General features: G+C 41.1%; 1 protein-coding gene across 1 annotated transcript; it reads left to right on the forward strand.

The window, feature by feature from the left end:
• The first annotated feature begins 11431 nt into the window (after positions 1–11431).
• On the forward strand, positions 11432–20133 carry LOC103711639 (polyadenylate-binding protein RBP45). The gene is made up of 7 exons (XM_008797875.5): positions 11432–11984; positions 13869–14340; positions 18173–18228; positions 18307–18437; positions 18526–18622; positions 18734–18910; positions 19772–20133. The coding sequence occupies exons 1-7, from the start codon at positions 11658–11660 to the stop codon at positions 19772–19774; spliced, it is 1263 nt and encodes a 420-aa protein (XP_008796097.3). The 5' UTR covers positions 11432–11657; the 3' UTR covers positions 19775–20133.
• The last annotated feature ends 1675 nt before the right edge of the window (positions 20134–21808 follow it).

Consider the following 21808-nt stretch of genomic DNA (forward strand, 5'->3'; position numbering starts at 1 on the left):
AGTCCATTTGGTTGTTAAAAAAAAAAAAACAAAATTTAAATCACCGCACGTGACGCGTAAGTCACGCATGTGACGCGTAAGTCACGCACGTGCGGGAGTTTTCTTCTTCCTCCTTCCTTATTTTTCCCGACTGCCTCTTCCTCGATTTCTTCGATCACCGCCTTCTGCCACCCCACGCCGTCTCCTCTCGGGCGTCACCGCTTCCGCCCACTGTCACCACTGCCACCACCATTTTTTTTCTTTTTTCTTCACACCACCGCGCCGCCCGCCTCTCCCCTCTGCCGCAGTTGCTCCTACTCTGCCGGACGCTCGCCGGCCCTTCCGTGCCCACCACCACTTCCCACGCACCCCCACCACCGCCATCCACTCTGCCTTCCACTGCTATCAGCGCCCCCTATATTTCCCCCACCGCCGCTGCCACCTCTGCTGCTTGCACCACCGCGCCGCGCTTCGCCCCCGCTCTTCCTTGCCGCCGCTCGCCGCTGCTAGTCACCGCCGCGCCGCCACGCTGTCATCGCCGCCGTCGGCTGCTGCGCCACCATTGTCATCTCTGACATCTACCACCACAGACCGCTCCAACCGTAGCCACCATCAGCTGCTCCGACCGCCTCCACAGAAGCTGTCATAGTGATGACCCTGCGACACCGTTGACCACCTTCCCGGTCCCGTTTCAGCCTGACCATCTTCCGCGAGCAGAGGCCTCTCTCCAGACCGGGTCAGCTCTATTTTCCCCTTCCCTGCAGGTTCAATTTGTGAAGGAAAAATTTCCTTAGTTGTCCGATAAATCGGACGCCAGGCATGAAAATCAGTTTTAAAATTTTTATTTATAACAATTATAAATATTTTAAACATAACAATTATATAAAATATACCTCGATCCCGCAGCAGAAGGGATCTGGATCTGAATCTGGATATTTGAAAGTTGCTCCAGGAGGTCTGGATCTGCAGGCCCTCTACTTCGCGCGCACGTCGAGCTTCATAGGAAGGTAGGATGACTTTGATATTTGTGCAAAACACCTTTTGCAAAAGGGACCCTAGAAGAAAAGACTTCTCTTTCTTTTTCCTTTTCCCTTAATAACAAATCACTGTTTCTTTTTCTTTCTCTCCCGTTTCTTCACGGCACGCCCGAGAGCAGTGACGCCTGAGTTTGATCCCGATCACAGAGGAAGAGGGAATGCAGGAGAGAGCGCCGGATCTGGGCCTGACTCGGTACCACCAGAGAAAGAGAACTTCTTCCTCTCTCTTCCTTTTCTTCACTGAATCTACCTCTCTCTTCCTTTTCTTCTGTCTGACATTTTCTTCCAAAGAAAAATTCTCTCTTGTTCTTTCGAGAGGAAACGGTGGCCTACAAATAGGCCAACGCTGAGAGGAGTTAAGAGGCGTAAATGGCCGAGCGTTATTGAATTCATTCATTATCTAATATGAATGAATTTGATAACGATTGTTTCAAAAACAACCGTGGAAAAAACAGCGATTAATGCCAATTACTGTCGGATTTCAAAAATCAAACTGAATCGGAATGTTGGCAGTTCAAAATCGCACATTCCGGTCCAGTCGGCCGTCGGGCCGGAGGCCGGTCGGCTACGCAATCGCCGGTCCAAAAGGTCGCGGATGCGTGAAATAGAGCTTCTCTGTTTCATGCGTCCCAGCTGAGAGTCGCGGCTCACAGAAAAAACATTAATGGTCCACAGGGGGGGAGTGGTCCACGGGTCTATGGGTAATAACAACGGTCAGTAGCCAATTTAAATGGGAAAAGTCAGCTTCTGATTCAAATGGGTCAGCCAATTTGATCATAAGCTAGCCTATTTGGTTCTAAACCAAATTGACAGCCCATTGGAATGAATTTTTTGATCCGAAAAAATTCCACACGAGTCCGACTCATGGGAGATTCAATTGGGTCCAGTTTTAGCTCGATCCAAGTCCGACTTAGATCAGAACAAATACAAAATTAAATTCCAATTAAATCGTAATCAAGCCCAATTACACTAATTGAGACTCAATCAAACCCAATCTCAACAATTGAGTCCTGATCAAGTTCAATTACATTAATTGAAACTTGATTGACCCGGAATACATACTTAATTAGTTGTTCATTCATGAAATTTAGCATGTACCTCATGCTCAGTGCTAGCTGAACATAGACAGAACCAAGTTCCAAATGACCCATAATTTAATTCTTAATCAAATTGGGTCAAGGCCTTCCTACTTAGTTTGACTAATGTGCGTGACTCCGATAGGTTCGATCACTATGCCGGTAGAACATGGACTACTCCATGTACTAATCGAGGTGACCATCTAGCAATGATACCAGATGTCCGAATAGGTCGAATATGCAAAGCAACATTCAAGAACCTAGACATATGGTTATTTCATAATTCATTCCTATGACCATCGATGCTCAGGATGGCCTCAGAGTGGACTGTCGAACTCTGAGTCCGGTCATCCATAGTGTATTTCAATCAATCAAATCAAGTAACCTATCACTTGGTTTATCCTGGCCAAGGTTTTACGGAATTGAAATACAGCGAGACATCAACTTCTAAAATCTGGAGCGGTCAATCCCATCTTGACTCATACACAGACTTCGCGAGTACTTGACTACACCCTACATCCTTCCGATCCCTGAATTAGAAATTCAGGTCGTCCAGTGCCTAAGTACAGTAAGTTGCTTGCAAGTCACCGTGACAGTCTCAGATCTAAGGGGTACTTATGCCCATACGCTTTGCGAGCTAACTTCCGACAGTGGAGTGCTACGCAGGTAAGTCACTGTTCAGTGATGATGTACTCCTACATCTCACCTATATGCCATACAGTGTCTCCACACTCCTTGGTTTAAGAGGACAACCAACTAAATGGCACACAACGACTTATACTTGACACAGCTATCGTCCAATTGACAGCTCATCATTTGATCGCGAACTGGTTAAAGGACTAAATGATAAAACCTCCTTTATCCACTAAATTAGTCCTAAGGACTTCATCACAATACACAGGAGTTCAATTTGAAGATGTAATACTTGTGATGAATAGAAAAATGTCAGAATAAATTTTTATTCATTTTAATAAAACATATACATACACCAATTTTTTACAATTATAAATTGGCTTTGGGACACAATTTCCAACAATTTGTTCGTTTAATTTGGCATTAATTATCGTATTTTTGTGCTTAGTGATACGTTCCACAAATTCAAAACACACGCAACCACACACATCCACAAGACAAACAGAAACCCTAGTAGTAGCATTTCTTTAATATTAACTGTAGAGCTAGATCATATCTAGGAGACCTACGTGGCTCCGTGACACCTTGCATAGTCCGAGAACTTAGTACTACTTGACTGCAGCTACTTGTTGGCCTGCGCCTCATATTAATTTTCAGTTTGTAATAATTATTTGCTAGGAAGTAGTTTTAGCTTATATTGGGCTTATACTTTGCAATTTCGAATTACTTTCATGCATTAGGTCTACTTAGGAACCTCTATAATTGGTAGGATCATACATATCTTCGTTCATTTTATGCATCTACGTAATGGTTATGTCGCATCTCATTCTAAGTCCCAATTAGACATGGATTCCAAAATTGAAGCTCTATTAAAAGCTATCCAAGACACTAATGCTCAACTCCAAAATACTAATGCTCAAGTCCAAAACACCAATGCCCAAGTCCAAGCCAACAATGCCCAAATTCATGACCTAACCACAATGTCCACCCAGGTTAATGTCGATTTGATTCAATTGAGGCTTCACTTCAGAGGGTTATTGAATCCAAGAAAGCTAGTACCTCCCATTTACTGGGTCTTGAAGGGGACGACACCCTAGAACAAATTCTAGAACAACAAGGCTCTGTTCGTCAGGACAATTTTGATAATAGGTCTGTTCCAGGTCACCATCATGCCTACCCTCTTCCTAGAGAACCTAGTCCCTTTCCTAATATTGATAGAGGTTACCGACATAACGTAGAACCCAGAGAACCTCGTGACCCTGATGAAGATGTAATGAGAGGCATTAGGGTTGAAGCCCCCACTTTTAACGGTCGTCTTGACTCGAAAGTCTTCTCAGATTGGTTACACAAAATGGACCACTTCTTTGAGTGGTACAATCCGTCTGAGAAAAAAAAAGTCTGATTCGCTAGAATGAAACTTCTTGGTCGAGCTAAGCTGTTTTGGCAAACCATTGAACAACTGTTAGCTAGGAGACATCAACCTGCTATTACTGATTGGGTAGAAATGAAAGAAAAACTAAAAGAAAAATACCTTCTATTAAGCTATCAAGCTGACCTCCTAGATCGATGGAATAATTTAAGACAAAGTAGCCGCACAGTACCGATTACATCGCTCAATTTGATGAATTTCTGTGCGAAGTAATGTAGCTGAAGATGAACATATGATCCTAAGCCGGTTTTGACGAGGCCTAAATGATGAGCTTAGGAAAGAACTTATCCTTCATGAAGTGGCCACCTTAGACCAAGCCTATACATTTGTGCAAAACTATGAGCAATTCTCCAAATCCATGTTTGTTAGGCACCCTGACACCAGACGGGCTCCCACTAGTGCCCAACCATCTGGACCCAGACCCCCAATCGGGTCTGTTCCACCTAAGCCCTTTTCTTCTACACCTATCCAAAACCGAGATATTAAAGGCAAAGGAGTTTTAGGTGAACCTCCAAAGACAAACTCAAGAATTCAATGTTTTAAATGCCAAGGGTTTGATCATGTTGTTTCCCAATGTGCAAATTAGACCCTTGTTATTGATACACAAGAACAGGAGGATGACATAGATAATTTGGAGGAACAAATTTATGAGCCCAGTTTAGAGGATATTCAGGATGTTGAAGACGAACCTGAAGAAGAATCACACACTTTAGGCTGTATCCGAACTACACTCCAGATAATTGCCCACGAATCCGACCAACTCACTATGATTATAGTAAGGTGTGCAATTACCTAGCCTAAGGGGACTGATGACTGGAGACGAACCTCAATCTTTCACACTTACATTAAGTGCAGAGAAAAATATTGTAAAGTTATTATTGATAGCGGGAGCTGCATTAATGCGATATCTTCCAGCATTGTCTTCCGCTTGGGTCTGACTCCAGTTTCCCAACCTCAACCATATAAGGTCTCCTAGATTGACACGTCATCCATTCAAATTAAGGAAAGGTGTTTTGTACCTATTCAAATCCTTTCTTACAAAGACATTGTCTGGTGTGACGTACTCCCAATGGACGTAGGTCATCTGATATTAGGACCTTGGTTGTTCGACCTCGATGTCACTATCTACGATCGAACTAACTCTTGTTCTTTTGTATTCCAGGGCAAAATGATTAAGCTTAATCCTTTATGGCCCAAAACACTAGATAAGAGTACGAACAAGAGTAAATCAAAGAGGAAGGAACTTCATATCCTTAGCCCCACGAAATTTGAGAGGAACGTATTTAATGACTCTCCGGAGTTTGCTCTACTAGTTAAAGAACTTCACCCATATCTTCAAAGCACATTACCGGCTGAAGCACTCGCTATCCTTGAGGAGTTCAAAGAAGTTTTTCCTGAAGATCTCCCGGATCATTTGCCCCCTTTGCGTGATATTCAGCACGCCATTGATCTAGTCCCGAGAGCTACTCTTCCTAACTTGCCCCATTATCGGATGAACCCTTCTAAGCATGCAGAGCTCCTACGAAAGGGATTTATTCAGGACAGTCTAAGTCCTTGCGTCGTACCTGCCCTTCTTACTTCAAAGAAAGACGGAACTTGGAGAATGTGTGTAGACAGTCGGGTCATTAACAGAATCAAGATCAAGTACCATTTTCCTATTTCCCGGCTCGACGACATGTTGGATATGATGGCAGGTGCCACAATTTTCTCCAAGATTGATTTAAAAAGTGGCTACCATCAAATCCGGAATCGCCCAAGAGATGAATGGAAGACAGCCTTTAAGACAAAAGATGGCCTCTATGTATGGCTGGTAATGCCTTTTGGCCTCTCAAATGCTACTAGTACCTTTATGCGAGTGATGACTCAAGTACTACGACCTTTCATGGATAAATTTTTAGTCGTGTACTTTGACGATATCCTTATTGATAGCCAATCTAAGGAGCAACATTTAATCTATTTAAGGCAAGTTTGTACGATTTTACACAACGAGAGCCTCTATGCTAACCTTAAGAAGTATTCTTTTTCGCTTCTCACGTAAACTTCTTAGAGTACATAGTCTCCTCTAAGGGCTTATCTGCTGATCCTACGAAAATCACTGCAATTGTCGAATGGCCTGAACTTAAGAATATTACTGACATCCGTAGTTTTCACGGCCTGGCCACATTTTACCGTCGTTTCGTAAAGGGGTTTAGTACACTTATATCACCTATCATAGATTGCCTTAAACGGGGTGACTTTCAGTGGACACGCACTGCTGCTAAAGCATTTAGTGATATTAAGAAAAGAATGACGGAAGCGTCAGTTATGCGACTCCCTGATTTTAGCAAAGTTTTTGAGGTGGAATGTAATGCATCTGGTTTAGGTATAGGTGGTGTGCTTAGTCAAAAACGTCATCCTATAGCCTATTGTAGTGAAAAGTTGAATGAGGCTAGATAGAGATATTCCACCTATGACAAGAAATTTTATACAATAGTCCAGGCCCTACGGTATTGGCGACATTATCTCCTTCCAAATAAATTTGTTCTCTATTCTGACCATGAAGCACTTCGTTTTCTTAATTTTCAGAAAAAACTTAATCATCGCCATGCTAAGTGGGTTCAATTCCTCCAGGACTACACTTTTGTTCTCAAACATATGTCAGGTGCAGCGAACAAAGCTGCTGATGCGCTAAGTCGACGAGTAACTCTATTGTCCGCCATGTCTGTTTCCATCACCGATTTTGACAGACTTAAGCACGATTACTTGTCTTGCCCCGATTGTGGCCAACTCTATAATGCCCTTGCTAATGGACAAGGACCTTTGATTTATGGTGTTTATCTTCAAGACGGGTACTTGTTCAAAGCTTCCAAGCTCTGTATTCCGCGAACTTTCGTACGAGATTTTTTGATATGGGAAGTGCATGCCAGTGGTCTCGCTGGATATTTTGGGCGTGATAAGATCATAGAAGAGGTTGAACGTCAATTTTTTTGGCCAAGTTTGAAACGGGATGTTACTAAAATTGTGGGCCAGTGTCGCACATGTCAACTCGCTAAGCATAAAAAACAAAATACTGGCCTCTACACTCCGTTACCTGTCCCAGATCGTCCTTGGCTTGACCTTAGTATAGACTTCGTACTCGGCGTTCCTCGTACCTTTCGGAAACATGATTCCATTTTTGTGGTTGTGGATCGTTTTTCTAAAATGGCCCACTTCCTTCCTTGTTCCAAAACTTTCGATGCCTCTCGAGTAGCCAAGATTTTCTTTGATGAGATTGTTAAATTATACGGTTTACCAAAAACCATTGTATCATATAGGGATGTCTGCTTCATGAGCTATTTTTGGAAAACCTTGTAGCATATGATTGGCACCAAACTTAAATTTTCTATTACTTATCACCCTCAAACCGATGGCCAAACCAAAGTAGTCAACCGAAGTCTAGGTAACCTTTTACGAAGTCTAGTAGGTGAACACAATCGTAACTAGGATTCTATTCTGCATGTCGCCCAATTTACATATAATTTGTCGGTCAATAGATCTATCGGTATAAGTCCATTTGAGGTAGCTAGAAAACCTGCAGACTTCCTACCTATGTCCCCACATATTTAAATTTCTGAGTCTGCACATACATTTGCACAACATATTCATACTCTGCATCAGAAAATTAGCAAGCGCATTCATATGAGTAATGCTCAATATAAGCTACAGGCTGATTCTCATAAGCGGGATAAACAATGTCAAACTGGGGATTATGTTATGATACGTATTCGGCCTGAGCGGTTTCCATCCGAAACCGTCAAGAAACTGCAGGCTCGTAGTGCTGGGCCCTTTCGGGTATTGCAACGAGTGGGCACTAATGCCTATGTCATTGATCTTCCTTCTGATTTTGGTATTAGCTCCACTTTTAATATTGAGGATTTAGTTGCTTACAAGGGTCCCCTTCCATTCCTACTGACCCTTTCATTGAGCCATCCCTTGAGCTTGATGATACTCCTATTCTTGATTCCATACCATCTCCGACCCATTTACCCTTACCACCAGCACAAAAAGAACATATTGATGCCATTTTAGATGAGCAGACTGTTTCTACCAGTGATGGGGGTATTCAGCATTTCTTGGTTCGCTGGCGAGGACGCCCGGAGTTCGATTCTACATGGATTACACATGAGGAGTTCCAGCGCATTGACCCAGATCTTTTGGAGTACTACTAGAGTCATTCGTCGAGGTCGACTTCTTCTTACCCGGAGGGAGTTGGTGCGGACACTAGTACCGGACTGATTGTTTTGCGGGATCACGGTCGTCACAGGAAGATGGTCCAGCCACTTTCGTTGTGGCTGGATAGATTTATGTTATTTTTATTTTATGTTGGTTGGATTTATTTGCATATTGTCATTTGAGGACCTTTTTTCGGATTGTTTTCTTTGTAGGGACCTATTTGTTATTTTGTGGCTTTATATATATATGAGGCATGCATTTGTTTAGAATTAATGAACGATGAATGAAAATTAGTCTTCTTTCTTCTTCCTCCTCCTTTCTTCTCTTTTTCTTCCCCCTCTTCTGCCTCTCTTCCCCTCTGTCTCTCCTTCCCTACTTCCGTCCTGCATCAACTTGTCAAATCAATTTTTATTTATATGGTTTATTTCTATTCACATATATATGTTTCTAGTATCTGATACACATACTATCATGCAATATTCATACTGGAAATCATATAAAATATACCATCATATACCAAATCAAATTTATCAATGTAAATCACGATGCAAATCTAGTAGTACAAATCAAAAATATGCAAATCCAGCCGTGCAAATCAAAAATATGCAAATCCAGCAGTGCAAATAAAAAATATGAATATATATACATAATGGTAACTAAGTATAGAAATTTTTATCCGTACTAAAGACTGACTAAGCACGGCAATTATTGATCCACTTTTCAATCTACGAGTGTAAACTACCCGGATCAAAACTTTCTCTTGTAGATGACTCTCCCCTTAATAATTATATGGTGGCATGCTCTAGTACATTCTTCCGCCTGTCCGATACCTTTGTCCTGGGACCATAGTGCCCCCGCTAACCATGCCAGAGTTTCCAAGAACCACTTATGTCCGGTAAACCATGACAAATGCTCATACGAACCACCAATATCGGTACACTTGGATCCCCCAACCAGAATAGCAGTTAAAGAAAAACAAATCTCACCTCGGTCCACCATATTGGGCCGAAAGACGGCCATGAAAGGCCAAGCCCGCTGGCCGAAGCGACATCAACATCCCCTCCGGCACCCATCTGCTGTCCCTCGACTCCGGGGCGGTGGGCGCAGCCTCATCGGTGCCAGGGGACGTTGGCTTCACCTTCTTCCCATCGGCCAGCTTCCAATTTGTAATCTCTTTGGCCTGCTTGTTGAGATATGCATCTATACCAAATGACATGATATTTAGGCATGCTTTGCACCAGATATAATTGGATTCATGAATATATGCAATATCTCTTTTGATAATTAAAGCAGAAGTTAATTATTTGATACAGAGAGCTGTCTGTATGCATGAGAGAGAGATGTTGTGGGATGGGGTTCCGAACTTTAGTCCCACATCGGCTAATCAGCGGAAAGGTATGTGCCTTATAATAAGGAGGCCTAAAACCTTTCCTCGCGAGGCGCCTTTTGAAGGGCAAAATCAGGAGGGACGCAGTCGCTTTCCCTGCTCGGCCGGTGTGCGGGCTGTTGCCGGGGTGAAACCCCGCAACAGATGGCGCTAGAAGGAGGGCCCCGGCCGCGCACAAACCTTCCCGCTGGAGGGGCTGTGTTGTGGGATGGGGTTCCGAACTTTAGTCCCACATCGGCTAATCAGCGGAAAGGTTTGTGCCTTATAATGAGGATGCCTAAAATCTTTCCTCGCGAGGCACCTTTTGAAGGGCAAAACCGTGAGGGTAGGGGCAGTACCTCCGCGGACCCCCGCGCCGTGCGGTCCAGGGGCAGTACCTCCGCAGCCCCCCTGGCATGCCGTCCGCAATCCCAGAGCGGACAATACCTCGGGAGGGACGCATTTGCTTTCCCTGCTCGGCCGGTGTGCGGGCTGTTGCTGGGGTGAAAACCCGCAACAAGAGAGAATATCTTTTATTTGTAATCATCGAAGCAAAATTTTAAATTCTACAGCACAATTACTTTGAAATGATATTAAATTGGTTTAAACACTCAACTAGTAAAAGTTATCACAAATATATTGACCAAATACAAATATATTGACCAAATGACAATATTAAAAGGCCCTGTCTTACATGGAGAAGTTACATCAAGCCATGGAAGAGCGGGGGAAGGCACTTAGTAGAATAAATAGAAGTTTCCTAAAGGACAAAGTTTGGTATGCAAGTAGATGTTATTAGCTCAACTTCGAATTCCTGAAACAAAGACTAATGGCCATAACTGTAACTTTCATGATTTGATTGCATGTTTTGAAATCTTTGTTGATTGAAATTTTGAGTAGGCTGCCTTGGAATTTGTCTTTCATATAGATATTTCGAGGTAGGCCTAAAGAAGGTTAAACTAAGGCAATGACTTTTACCCACACCACATTTTTTTTTAAAAAAAACAAGTAATGCGCCAGTCATGGTCTCGAATCATTATTATTAACTAATTTTAGCGAGCATATCCTATTCTTCAATTGCCCTAGCTTTAATCGATGAGCAAAGTAGCAATATTCTTGATCGAGGGAGATCTATTATTGCTCACCAAGGAGCTCAAAACAAGTCTTTTGTGGTCGCCAATTTGTTAGTCACTAGCACCAGGATGTGCACTCTAAGCTACCCATGACCCTCATGCATGTGTGTGCGAATCTTGATGACAAATGGCCGACAATACATGAAAAATTCCGTGTGCCCGCTTGTTCTCCATATTTGAACCTAGGGTCCGGGGGTGTATCTTTTGCGCGAAGAAGGATTCACCTTCCTTCGCAAGAATCCACCGTTCGATCATTCTCCGCACAGTTCCTAAAGCGCTCCAAACAGCGTCATTCATCTTTCGTACAGATCTTAGAGCAATCAGTAGATGATTCAACGGTGGATTCGCGCGAACAAAGCGAATCCTTCTTTTGTGCGAACGATGCAACCCCGATCTATAAACCAGACATTTGCTTGATGGGCATCGCGGCGGGTCAGTCGCGAGGGCCATTCTGCACACGTAAGCATATGAGCTGACTACAGCTGTCGGTGCCCCGCACGGGATTCCCGTGCGGCACCGCGCACCGGTCGTGCGACCCGTGCGGTGCCCAAATCCCACTACTGTCCTTTCCTCGGCCTTTTTAATATCAATCCGTTGCGACCCCGTGGCCCCTCCTCTCTCTTACGCGCTCTCTCGCTCTCTCGCTAGGGTTAGGGTTTCTTCTAACCCACCCCACCCCACCCCACCCCTTTCTCTGGCCACCGCCAATCTTCCCCTTCCTTTCTTAGGTTTAGGGTGTTTATCTCGTGTAGGGTTAGGGTTCCCCTTCCGTTCTCTGTGGTTAGGGTTGGTTCTTATTCTATTATTCCGAAGATGATGCAGCCAGCCGGCGGGATGGTGCAGCCACAGATGGCTCCCCCTCCGATGGAACAGCATCAGCAGACGCAGCCGCAGCAGTGGACGATGATGCCCCCTCAGCCGCAGCCGCAGTATTACCAGGCGCCGATGTGGAACCAGCAGCCGTCCCAGATCCCGCCGCCGGTGCCCCAGCCGGTGCAGCAGCTCCCGCAGCAGCCCCAGCCGCAATACCCGGGCCCACAGCCGGCCTCGGCCGACGAGATCCGGACGCTCTGGGTCGGGGACTTGCAGTATTGGATGGACGAGAACTATCTTTTCGGGTGCTTCGCCTCGACTGGAGAGGTTATAGCATTTCTACTTTTATTCTTTGAAACACTTCTTGAAACAATGCTTCTTAGTCAGTCTTAGTCGGTCTACTTGTTTTGATTTCCTTTATATGAATGGTCTTTTATTGCTTTCTTGGCGATTTTCATTAGTTGGATCGTGATTAATGTATTTTTTTTATGCTTTTAATTTCTATATTCCTTTTGTTTAGTAGCTTGTTCGCTAAGCTAGGATCCGTAGTATGGTCTTGAATTTGTTTGTTTAATGTCAATCAATTAAGTTTAGGGTCCAATTCCATGTAATTATTGAGAATTAGGGTTTCTCTTGCCTCATCATGTAGAAACAGTGGAAGATGCATTGTCATAGGTTACGGTATAATTAAATACAGGAGGTTTCCTAAGGTAAGAGAGCTACTGTTGGTTGTCTTTTTTGATTTTCCAGTTATTGTTTGTCATAGTTAGAATTAATTGAATAAGTAAAAGTATAGATTTATACCTTCTAGGTCGTAAATTATAATTGCAATAATAGAGAGATAGGCATATGAAGATAACGAGTACCTAATTGATTTAATTGAATAAGTATGTATATATATATATATGTCCTTCTAGATTTAAATTATAATTGTCAGTGTTAGGAAGATAAGCATCAGAAGAAAAAGCCTACCCAATTGATTGAATTAGGAAAACCTGAAAATGAGACAGCGAAGGAGGGAAGGCTGTGATTTATACATGTAATTGGTTTTACTTGAAATTATTAATTTGGCATTGTGTTTGCTCAGGATTTGGGTAACTACCTCAGCACATAGTTCTAATGGTTACAGTAGAACTGTCGGGAGGGGTTAGGTTTTTGCCATATTATAATTTGCTGCTTGAAATACTGTGATCTGCGATTTGGGATGATATGTCAATGGTAATAATTTATTTCTGAGGTATATCGCAACTACATTTTTTTATTTACTGTAGAATTATTCTGATGTGGAAGGAAAGTGGTTTCCAGTCTTGGTTTGTGAGGTGCTAGAAGAATAATGCTGGTTCCGAAGCTTGTCCCATTTGTAACCATGGATGATTCCCCTGGGTTCTTAATATTCTCTGTTGTTGAAAACATTAGGTTAGGAACAACAGCACAACCTAGATGAGCTTACATTACATCAATGCAAAGCCTTACTTTACCATCCTTTGGTTGCTGTTAACCAATGTAGGTACTCCAACCTGAGAGGCATGCTAATGTGATATCTCACTACTGCTATTCAAGTCTTCTTTGGTTCCTTTCTGTTCTAAATGACCACTTTGCCAAGGTTGTCACACATATTTGTACTGTATTAGATGACCCCTCCACATGATACGCTCGTTTTGGGCCTCACTTTTCTCTTGAGTATGCAAGAACGCTCATCTGCATGTCTTGCACTCATAGGTTCTGCTTGCTGGTATCTTACTCTTTGCTATCAATAGAAGTTTTGAAAATTCTCGGGGATGCAATAGTTACATATTTCATAATCATAAATTCATAACTAATTTGCCCTCTTGGTAGGACTTTCAGCTTCAAAATATGGTGCACTAGAAAAATAGACATTGTGTTGGCAAGTTTGACTTTGACCTAATCCATATGATCTGCACCATCTTAATGTTCCTAATTTATATGATCCATGTGATGCTGTTGCTAGATTGTGTAGATGCTGTGATACTTCAAGTTGAAATCATGGAAATACAAAATCTTAGTTGCTATTGGTTTTATGAAACCAAAATGGACTAAGATGTTGAAATTTGATTGGACATGTTTTTTTCCGTACCAATTGAAGATGCAAGGGGATAAAAGTATTATTTTCGTTTATTTTGTGATGGTTTCAATCATATCGAGCATCGGAATTATTTGGGTCATTCATCTTCATGTTGTTCATGATCGCAGGTTCTTTCTGTGAAAATGATCCGGAATAAGCAGACTGGGCAATCAGAGGGTTATGGTTTTATTGAGTTTGCAACTCGAGCAGCTGCAGAAAGAGTTCTTCAGGCTTTTAATGGCCAAATGATGCCTAATATTGAGCAAACTTTCAGACTAAATTGGGCTACCTGTGGATCGGGTGAGAGACGTGATGATAGCCCTGATTATACAATATTTGTCGGGGATTTGGCCTCTGATGTCACAGATTACTTGTTACAAGAGACATTCAAAACTCGCTACCCATCAGTTAAGGGGGCAAAAGTTGTCTCAGATAGACTTACTGGGCGATCCAAAGGCTATGGCTTTGTTAGGTTTTCAGATTCAAATGAACAAACACGTGCTATGAATGAAATGAATGGAGTTTACTGTTCATCAAGGCCTATGCGGATTGGTGCAGCTGCCAGCAAGAAAGCTGGTGCTCAACAGTATTCTTCAAACGGTAGGTAGCAATACAACAGTGATTTATTTTTGTCCTTACTGTTATGGTCAACCTCTGTTTTGCATTGCTTATAGAGAGATTTGCAGGGACAAAGATGATCTCTTGATATGTATATTTCATTCTGAAATATTCTGTATTTACATCAGCTGAATGCATAGCGTGGTAGTGGAATCCGCTAAATGTTATCCTTAGCATGTTTTATTTCCCAGTCATTCACTTGAAGATAGGTGGCATTGCTTCGATAGATGTACAAAAGTCATTTCCTTCCTAGCACTTTCCTTTGTGAAGTGTGGCTCATTTACGCGTAGCTTTAAGTAATAAAGTCTTATAAAAATTCATGTTGTCTCGAAGCAGGATGCCATGCTATCTTCATTTAGGGCCCGGAATTGACTTCAGCTGAGATGCATATCTCCTATAATGGGTGGCCTCAGTTAGGTCAGTGTTTTTAATTTCGTGATAATTTGGCTCCCAAGTGTTTTATGTGGCATTATATGCTACATTTTCGTTCTATCTCTTCAGTTTTTAAATTACAAAAGCTGTCTATATTCACAATTTACTTCTAGTTCCTCAAAGCAAGAAATCTATCTGCATTCCCGCTATATAAATCCTTCAATTTCTCATATTTGAACACCCATCAGTCCAATTAGATTTCCATCGCCTTTCGACTCTTTATGTTTTTAGTTGGATCATTCTAAATGGCACTATTCTCGTCAGTTTGTCGATCAAAAAGTTTTGCTTTATCTTTTTTGCATAGCTGTGCATGAATCTATTTTCATATTATTTTTTCTGAAATGAAATTCGGATTTATGTTTTGGATTATCTTTTCATGGGTAAAAGCAGTTCTCTTTGGTATTGATTATCTTGATTGTCATCTTCAGATTGCCTGAAATAAGGTTTCCAGTCATTATTCAGCCTCCTAGATGCATCCTTCTTTGTCCAGCTTGGGTGGTCTAATGCCTTCATAACTCTCCTGCTATGTATCATCATATCTCACTTTTCATGACAAATTGTAACTTAAAAATGATTGCTTCTTTAACCAAAGTGCTGAGCTATCACATAATTTGATACTCAAAAATAATCTAAACTTTTTGAGGGTGGATATTATTGGTGGTAGCATTGTTGATAGCAGTAATTTCATTATCTAAGCAGCAGTTGTTTTAGAACCTATTTTGGAGGTCTGAATAAATCTCATGGGGATGCCCTGTGATGTCATGATGTGAGCAGCAGATGAAAACATTGTTTGCTATTCCAAATCAATGTTAGAAGTTGCAAAAAAATGCCGTGAATTATCTGTTTTCTTTCTGATATATTTTTGTGACTTATGCACCTTTTCTATTTATTATTATTTATTTATTTTTCTTTGTGCTTGCCTCTAAAGAACAGTAGAGAACATAGCTTCGTACCATGTGATCTCTGTTTGTTCCTTTGTTTCTTTGTTTTCTTTTTTTTCTTTTGATTTTCTGAGTTTCACTTTGCAATTCAATCTGTATTCTTAAATAACGATGTCAAGAACTGAAACCCTAAGTTCAATTTCTAGCCCTCCCTTAATCGAACTCGTTTCATTCTCTCTATAGCAATCAATGTGTTACAAACCAATCACCTCTGCAACTATGTGTATGTTGGCATGAATGTGCATGTGATAAAAATGCCTACGTGTATATCTGTATCTGCATTAGAAATCTGGACAAGTATTTATAGGATTTTATTCTATTTCTATCTATAAATATGTGTAGGCACGCACAACCAATCACCTCTGCAGCTAACCCACCTGCTTAACCTGTACTTTATGTTTTTTGTTCCCCTGCTGTGGAAAACACATGGTAGACAATGTAGATCTAGAAGTAACATTCTTGTTCTTGGTCATCACCAATCCACTCCATACAAATGTGGAAAATTTTAGCTTGTTCAAATTTGTCATAATTTTAAACATGTCCCATGGTTATATTTCAGTTTGCAAGTTGCATTTTTTTGAAACCTTTTTATGGAGACTTCAGAACATTTTTAAATAACATTGAATATTATAAAGTATAACTAGTGGTGTAGATTGCTTGAGCTAGATGACGTAGCATACATTTCCTCATCAGGCAGAATGAGATTAGTTATGTGGTTTAAAGGTGGCTAGCCATGTCTTTGTATGTCGAGTTCAACTTCTTTCTAATGAGTAATTATGAATCACATTCCGACACTTTTTGGATATAGTAGAGTTCAAGTTATGACCAATCTTCAATAGGAATGTTTGGTGAATATGGATGCACAAAGCAAACCTGAATAGTCGGTATAAGGCTTGATTTCTATGGTGGGTATAGACTATGAACAGTAGTGGGAGAAAAAGAACTTGGCAGCAAAGATAAGTGATGTGTTACAAAAGATGCTAGAAACGGTGCATTTCTAATTCATCTTTAATGAAGCAAACTTTTTTCCATAGTTCTTATCTAATGCAGAAATCGTACTGTAGTCAGTTGGCAATTGGTAACTAGTTTCATAAACTGATTGCTATCAATGTTGTGTTTGAAATAGAATATTATAGGAGTTGCTCACCAGAGTTTGGCAGGGAATTGGTGGAGATGGTATGAAGTTGTGCCACAATCATGTGAGTGTGCCATAAGAAAGTTGACAAAGACTTGCATGAAAAAGGGTCGATCAGAGGTCATGGAAGGCTAACTGTAAAGGATATCTTCTTGACTATATATGATGTGCAAAGGTGTACTTGTAAGGTTGTCCTAAATGTTCATGTGTTTGTTGATGATTATATGGATGGTTATGGGGTGAGTGGATGGATGGATGCACCAAAGGGCTTTCACCTATTAGATTTGGTTAGGCTTTTTAATGGTAAGAGAGAAGGTGGTCTTGAAGTTAGGGGATAATGAAGATGAATAGCTATCAGGATTGACAAGATAGATATTCATCAACATTGGTCTAAAGTAGAGGATTCATTGTGATGTTAAGTTAAGAAGGAAATCATTATTAGATGGATAGATCTTCTAGATGAAGGCAAGGAGGGAGGGAGAGGGGAAGGAACCTGTCCAGCAGAAGATTTCTCACATTTTATATGAGAATATGACTTTTAAGTTTTAGCATTTCTTTTGATTCTCCCCATATCAATGAGAGCCTTCTAATCCTATCCATTTTTTGGTACTGGAAATACTTTCCATGCTTTATATTTATAGGTGACAGCATGTCAGGTATAGCTTTTGTCGCGTTCTACCTCGTCTGTTAAATGAATGGGAAAACACTGCCTGCTTTAAACAGCTTAAGCAGCCTTTTTTTGAGTGTTCTCACTTCTTATTATTTTTTCTGAATTAGTTATTTGTGCTCTTTCAGTGTCTGCATTGGTGATTGCAAGATCCATGATCTCCTTCTTGTTAGAATTTAAAGAATGCAAAATGGCTCCTGGATTGACATTAATGCAGCTACCTTCCTTCATATCAACACAAACAAAATTCCCCATTTTCCCATAATTTTTTATCAGTTCTCATGTTAATACTGATTGTTACTGTGCAAGATATTTTATTCTCAGTGGATGACTTTGACAATCACTTGCTGATGAATTACTTTAGCATAACAATCCAGGCTTCCATACGCGATCAATATATTTTGTGCATTCTATGGTATTTTTGTTGCAGATTCTATGCTTCCTCTGTTGGTAAGTTGTTTGGCTCAGAAGTTACTCTGATTGAACAGAACTGCATGCCCATTTATGGTATATTTCTAGAATTTTCTAGTATTACCTTGGAGTTTTATATGGCTAGCATTGGATTATTAATGGCATTAATGCTGGTAAGTTAATAATTCTCAGCTATGAAGTAGATTTTCACCTGTATTGTTTTTGCAGCTTCTTACCAGACTGCACCAGGAGCTGAGTCCGAGAATGATCCAAATAATACCACTGTGGGTAGTTTGTTCTGCTTTAAATGTTGGATGTCATTTGTGCGTTTTGGTTCTGAGATATCTGATACTGGTCTGCAGATATTTGTTGGTGGGCTTGATCCAATTGTCACTGAGGAACATCTGAGACAAGTTTTTAGCCAATATGGTGAGTTGGTCTATGTAAAGATACCTGTAGGCAAGCGATGTGGGTTTGTTCAATTTGCAGTCAGGTTCGCACTACTGTGCTCCATTCTTGTGGGTTATACTTCGAACTTCATTTTGGTGAACTTTTTTTTTAAAAAACTAAATGATTCTCAGGTCATGTGCTGAGGAGGCCCTGCAGATGTTAAATGGAACCCAACTTGGGGGGCAGAACATACGGCTTTCATGGGGTCGTAGTCCAGCAAATAAACAGGTTCAGGAGTTGAATGATATTTGAGCATTATTAATCTTCTAAGTGACAAGTTACTTTCTGTTGTTTTATTAAATTGAAGAAGCACTGAAGGTGCCTGTTTAATCTTTTCAGCCACAGCAGGATTCTACCCAATGGAATGGTAGCTATTATGGGTACACCCAGGGCTATGATACATATGGATATGCTCCTCCTCAAGATCCCAACATGTATGCATATGCATCATATCCAGGATATGGGAACTATCCGCAGCAGCAGCAGCAGCAGCAGCAGCAGCCACCGCAGCAGCAGGTTAGTGTTTCTGTTGATTCTACTTTGTTTTTTCATTTCTATAGCTTTCATGTTTTAAGTATGAGGTTTGAAATTGATAATTCTATTTGTGAATTGTATTGTAATAAACCAAGTTGCGTGTTGTTGGAACATGTCTTTTAAGGCAACATGGGGTTGTATGGACAATGATATTTGACCCAAAAGGTTCCTGATTCTGGACCTATTGGGTTGTGCCCATGTTAAATCCTTTGCTTTGGTCATTAATCTGGGCAAGTATGATCGTTCTTAATGACCTCAGATTTGTTGTTGCCTCTGCTTAGCCATCCCAACATCACCTGCCCTCTCTTTTGGGAGCTGGTCTTTCCCCTGGATACAGAAGGAACTGAGGATCTGCCTAAGCTTCGAGTGCTATTAGCCTGATTTGCTTGAGTCTTGTTAATTGGACCTCTTTTAATGTCTTAGGTTTGTTGCGGATGCTCTGTAAAAGAAGACTATGGTCATGTGTCTGAGAGTTTGAAAACTGTTCTAAAGACAATAGATAAGCAATAGCAGACAATGCTTCTCTACTGTAAATTTCGAACTTAAAAGTAAGGAAACATTTCGGGGATTTTAAAATTAGATTATTTTATCACAAATTTTATGTGATTGCTGGCTATCGACCCCATTCCCAACCCATGCATTAGGAAGAATTTGGAACATCAGCTAAATTTTCATGCATTATTTCCCCTGGATAGAGAAGGAACTGAGGTTCTGCCTAAATTTTCACTATCTTTTTTTTCATCTATGTTTTCTTTATATTTATTTTTTAATCGCTTGGGGTTTGATTGAATGTAATCCTTCTAAGTGTGTATAGAAGACTGATTTAATCATTTCATTGTGCAGTGATATTTTGATGACATGAGGGGCTACAGACATGCGTGGTTCTAGTAATGCTAGTTTCTGAACCTGTGTTTACTCCTGAGCTGTTGTGTCTATTGATAAGAGTAGTCTTCCTTGTTGAAGTGACCTGCCTTGTATCTTGTCCAGATCTTTGGAGGATTGCTCTTTATAGTGCAACTTTGTAATGCTGCAGGGACCTCAGAGCTGCAGCTGGTGGTGGTGATTGGAGAGTTTCCTTTTCTGTTTTTTCTAGTAGTTCTAGCTTTTTAACTTATCTTAGTTTTATTGGGAGTATTTTGTTTGAATTATATTTAATAGCATGCTATGCTGGATGGTTAGTATAAGAAACTTGGTTGATGTGACAATTCATGTCTTTTGCTGTGAAAATTTATATCTGGCCAGTTTCTTATAATTAGGATCTCTCAGGTGCTTATGGTTGCATTTAGTCGTACAGTCTTACTAAAAAAAATTACAACAGGTATCTTGTTTGAATTATCTTTTCCTGTTTTGCTCTAGGCGCAGGTGGATTGTTGGTTTTTGCCGGTTCTGTTTGATTGTGTCGCATCAAACATGCACTCTGGCCACAGATATGCATCGATATGCGGTAAGGTAAAAAATCATGGTATATGGCCCTAATCAAGCTTGACTAATTGGACATTTGAAATAAACTGGTCCAACCAAACTACTTCAACTGAGATGGGAGCTTGGGTCGTTGTTCCATATAAATGTTCTTGTAATCACATACGAAAAAAAGTTTGCACGCGAGATTGCAGTTATAGCATTATCATTAGGAACCCCAACAGCCACTCTCCCACTGCCGCCCGTCGGGGATTTCCACCGTCGGTTCGGCAGCGGCTCCCCTCACGGTTGGCTCGTTATATTCTGCCGTAGTTATGACATCCACCTTTTGAACCCTCTCGGCAGCGCCCAGATCATTGTGGCGGCTGATATGAGCTTCGGCCACGTCCTATGCCACGGTGCCCTAGTTCACGCCGGTGCCGATGCTGGAAACGTCTTTTCGACGAGTCGATGATGTCTTTCTCCATGTTCGACTTTCGGGTGTTGAAGCTTACTTGTATCTACTTCATCGATAACTATATTCCGGAACTTGCCTTTGATCCGGAAGCATACCGCAATATGGGGCTGTATCATTTAGAAGATAAAAAGAATGGAGCCCTATGATTTTTATGACAAACAATTAAATTGGCCACCTCCTCTGTGGTTCACAATATGGTAAGGAGAATGCCAAATTCTCCACCAAAAGTATGTACTCTAATCCTTGTTTCATATATCCGTGGAGCTGTTTCCCCAGAGATGTTGCTGGCAAATGCTTTTGTTGGATTTTCGACTTACTATTTATCATCTGTAATTAAAACGGAGGCGGACTGGTTCCTTTCTTTTTGCTTTTGTCATTTGTCTCTTGCAGAAGGTGCACGCTGTCCATGTTCTGAACACGGCATGACCTGCTCACCCCCTGTATGATACTATTGTAATTTCCAGCATTATTCTGAATGACGTCTCGATGAAGTGTCAGTTGCAACTCGAAGATTAAAACGATTTTGGTTATAACTGTGAGGCTGAAAATAACTCAGAAACCCCAATCTTACACCAAATTTGACTCATGGAATGAACAAGTGACAGAGTCGATGACAATGTTGTTATCACTCTCTCTTGTTTTCTCGAAGAAATTTCACCAGTAGCTAGAGTTTCTCGAGACACCTCGAGAGCTGAAATTCAAGCTTTGATGTGCATAGTTGCAAGCAGCGTATCCAAGAGGATTTCAGGTACCATTAATGTCTGCGGTTGCTTTTGAACTTCAAACTCCCCATAGGATAAAGCATTTCTTGAACTGAAGTTCCGCAAATTGCTGCCATTGGATTGCTTCAGTACACAGCTACAAGAATAACGGAATTTTTAGTCCATGTTCTGAGAAGGCAAGAAATGCCTGCTTTAGCCACTCCCACAAAGAAAATGATGGTTTACTTGAAACATTAGTTGAAGAATCAGGTGCTGATATATATTTTGTTGTTGTTGCTGCTG

This window comes from Phoenix dactylifera, chromosome 1 (genome assembly GCF_051530095.1).
Source record: "Phoenix dactylifera cultivar Ajwa chromosome 1, Ajwa_hap1_PhDact_Kaust_v1.1, whole genome shotgun sequence".
Taxonomy (NCBI): domain Eukaryota; kingdom Viridiplantae; phylum Streptophyta; class Magnoliopsida; order Arecales; family Arecaceae; genus Phoenix; species Phoenix dactylifera.

Excerpts from the sequence above, each read along its gene's own strand:
- LOC103711639 (XM_008797875.5), top strand. The coding sequence starts at position 11,658 with ATGATGCAGCCAGCCGGCGGGATGGTGCAGCCACAGATGGCTCCCCCT. Across the intron at positions 11,985-13,868 it reads GCTTCGCCTCGACTGGAGAG|GTTCTTTCTGTGAAAATGAT; the intron begins GTTATAGCATTT and ends TCATGATCGCAG. Across the intron at positions 18,623-18,733 it reads GTAGTCCAGCAAATAAACAG|CCACAGCAGGATTCTACCCA; the intron begins GTTCAGGAGTTG and ends TAATCTTTTCAG.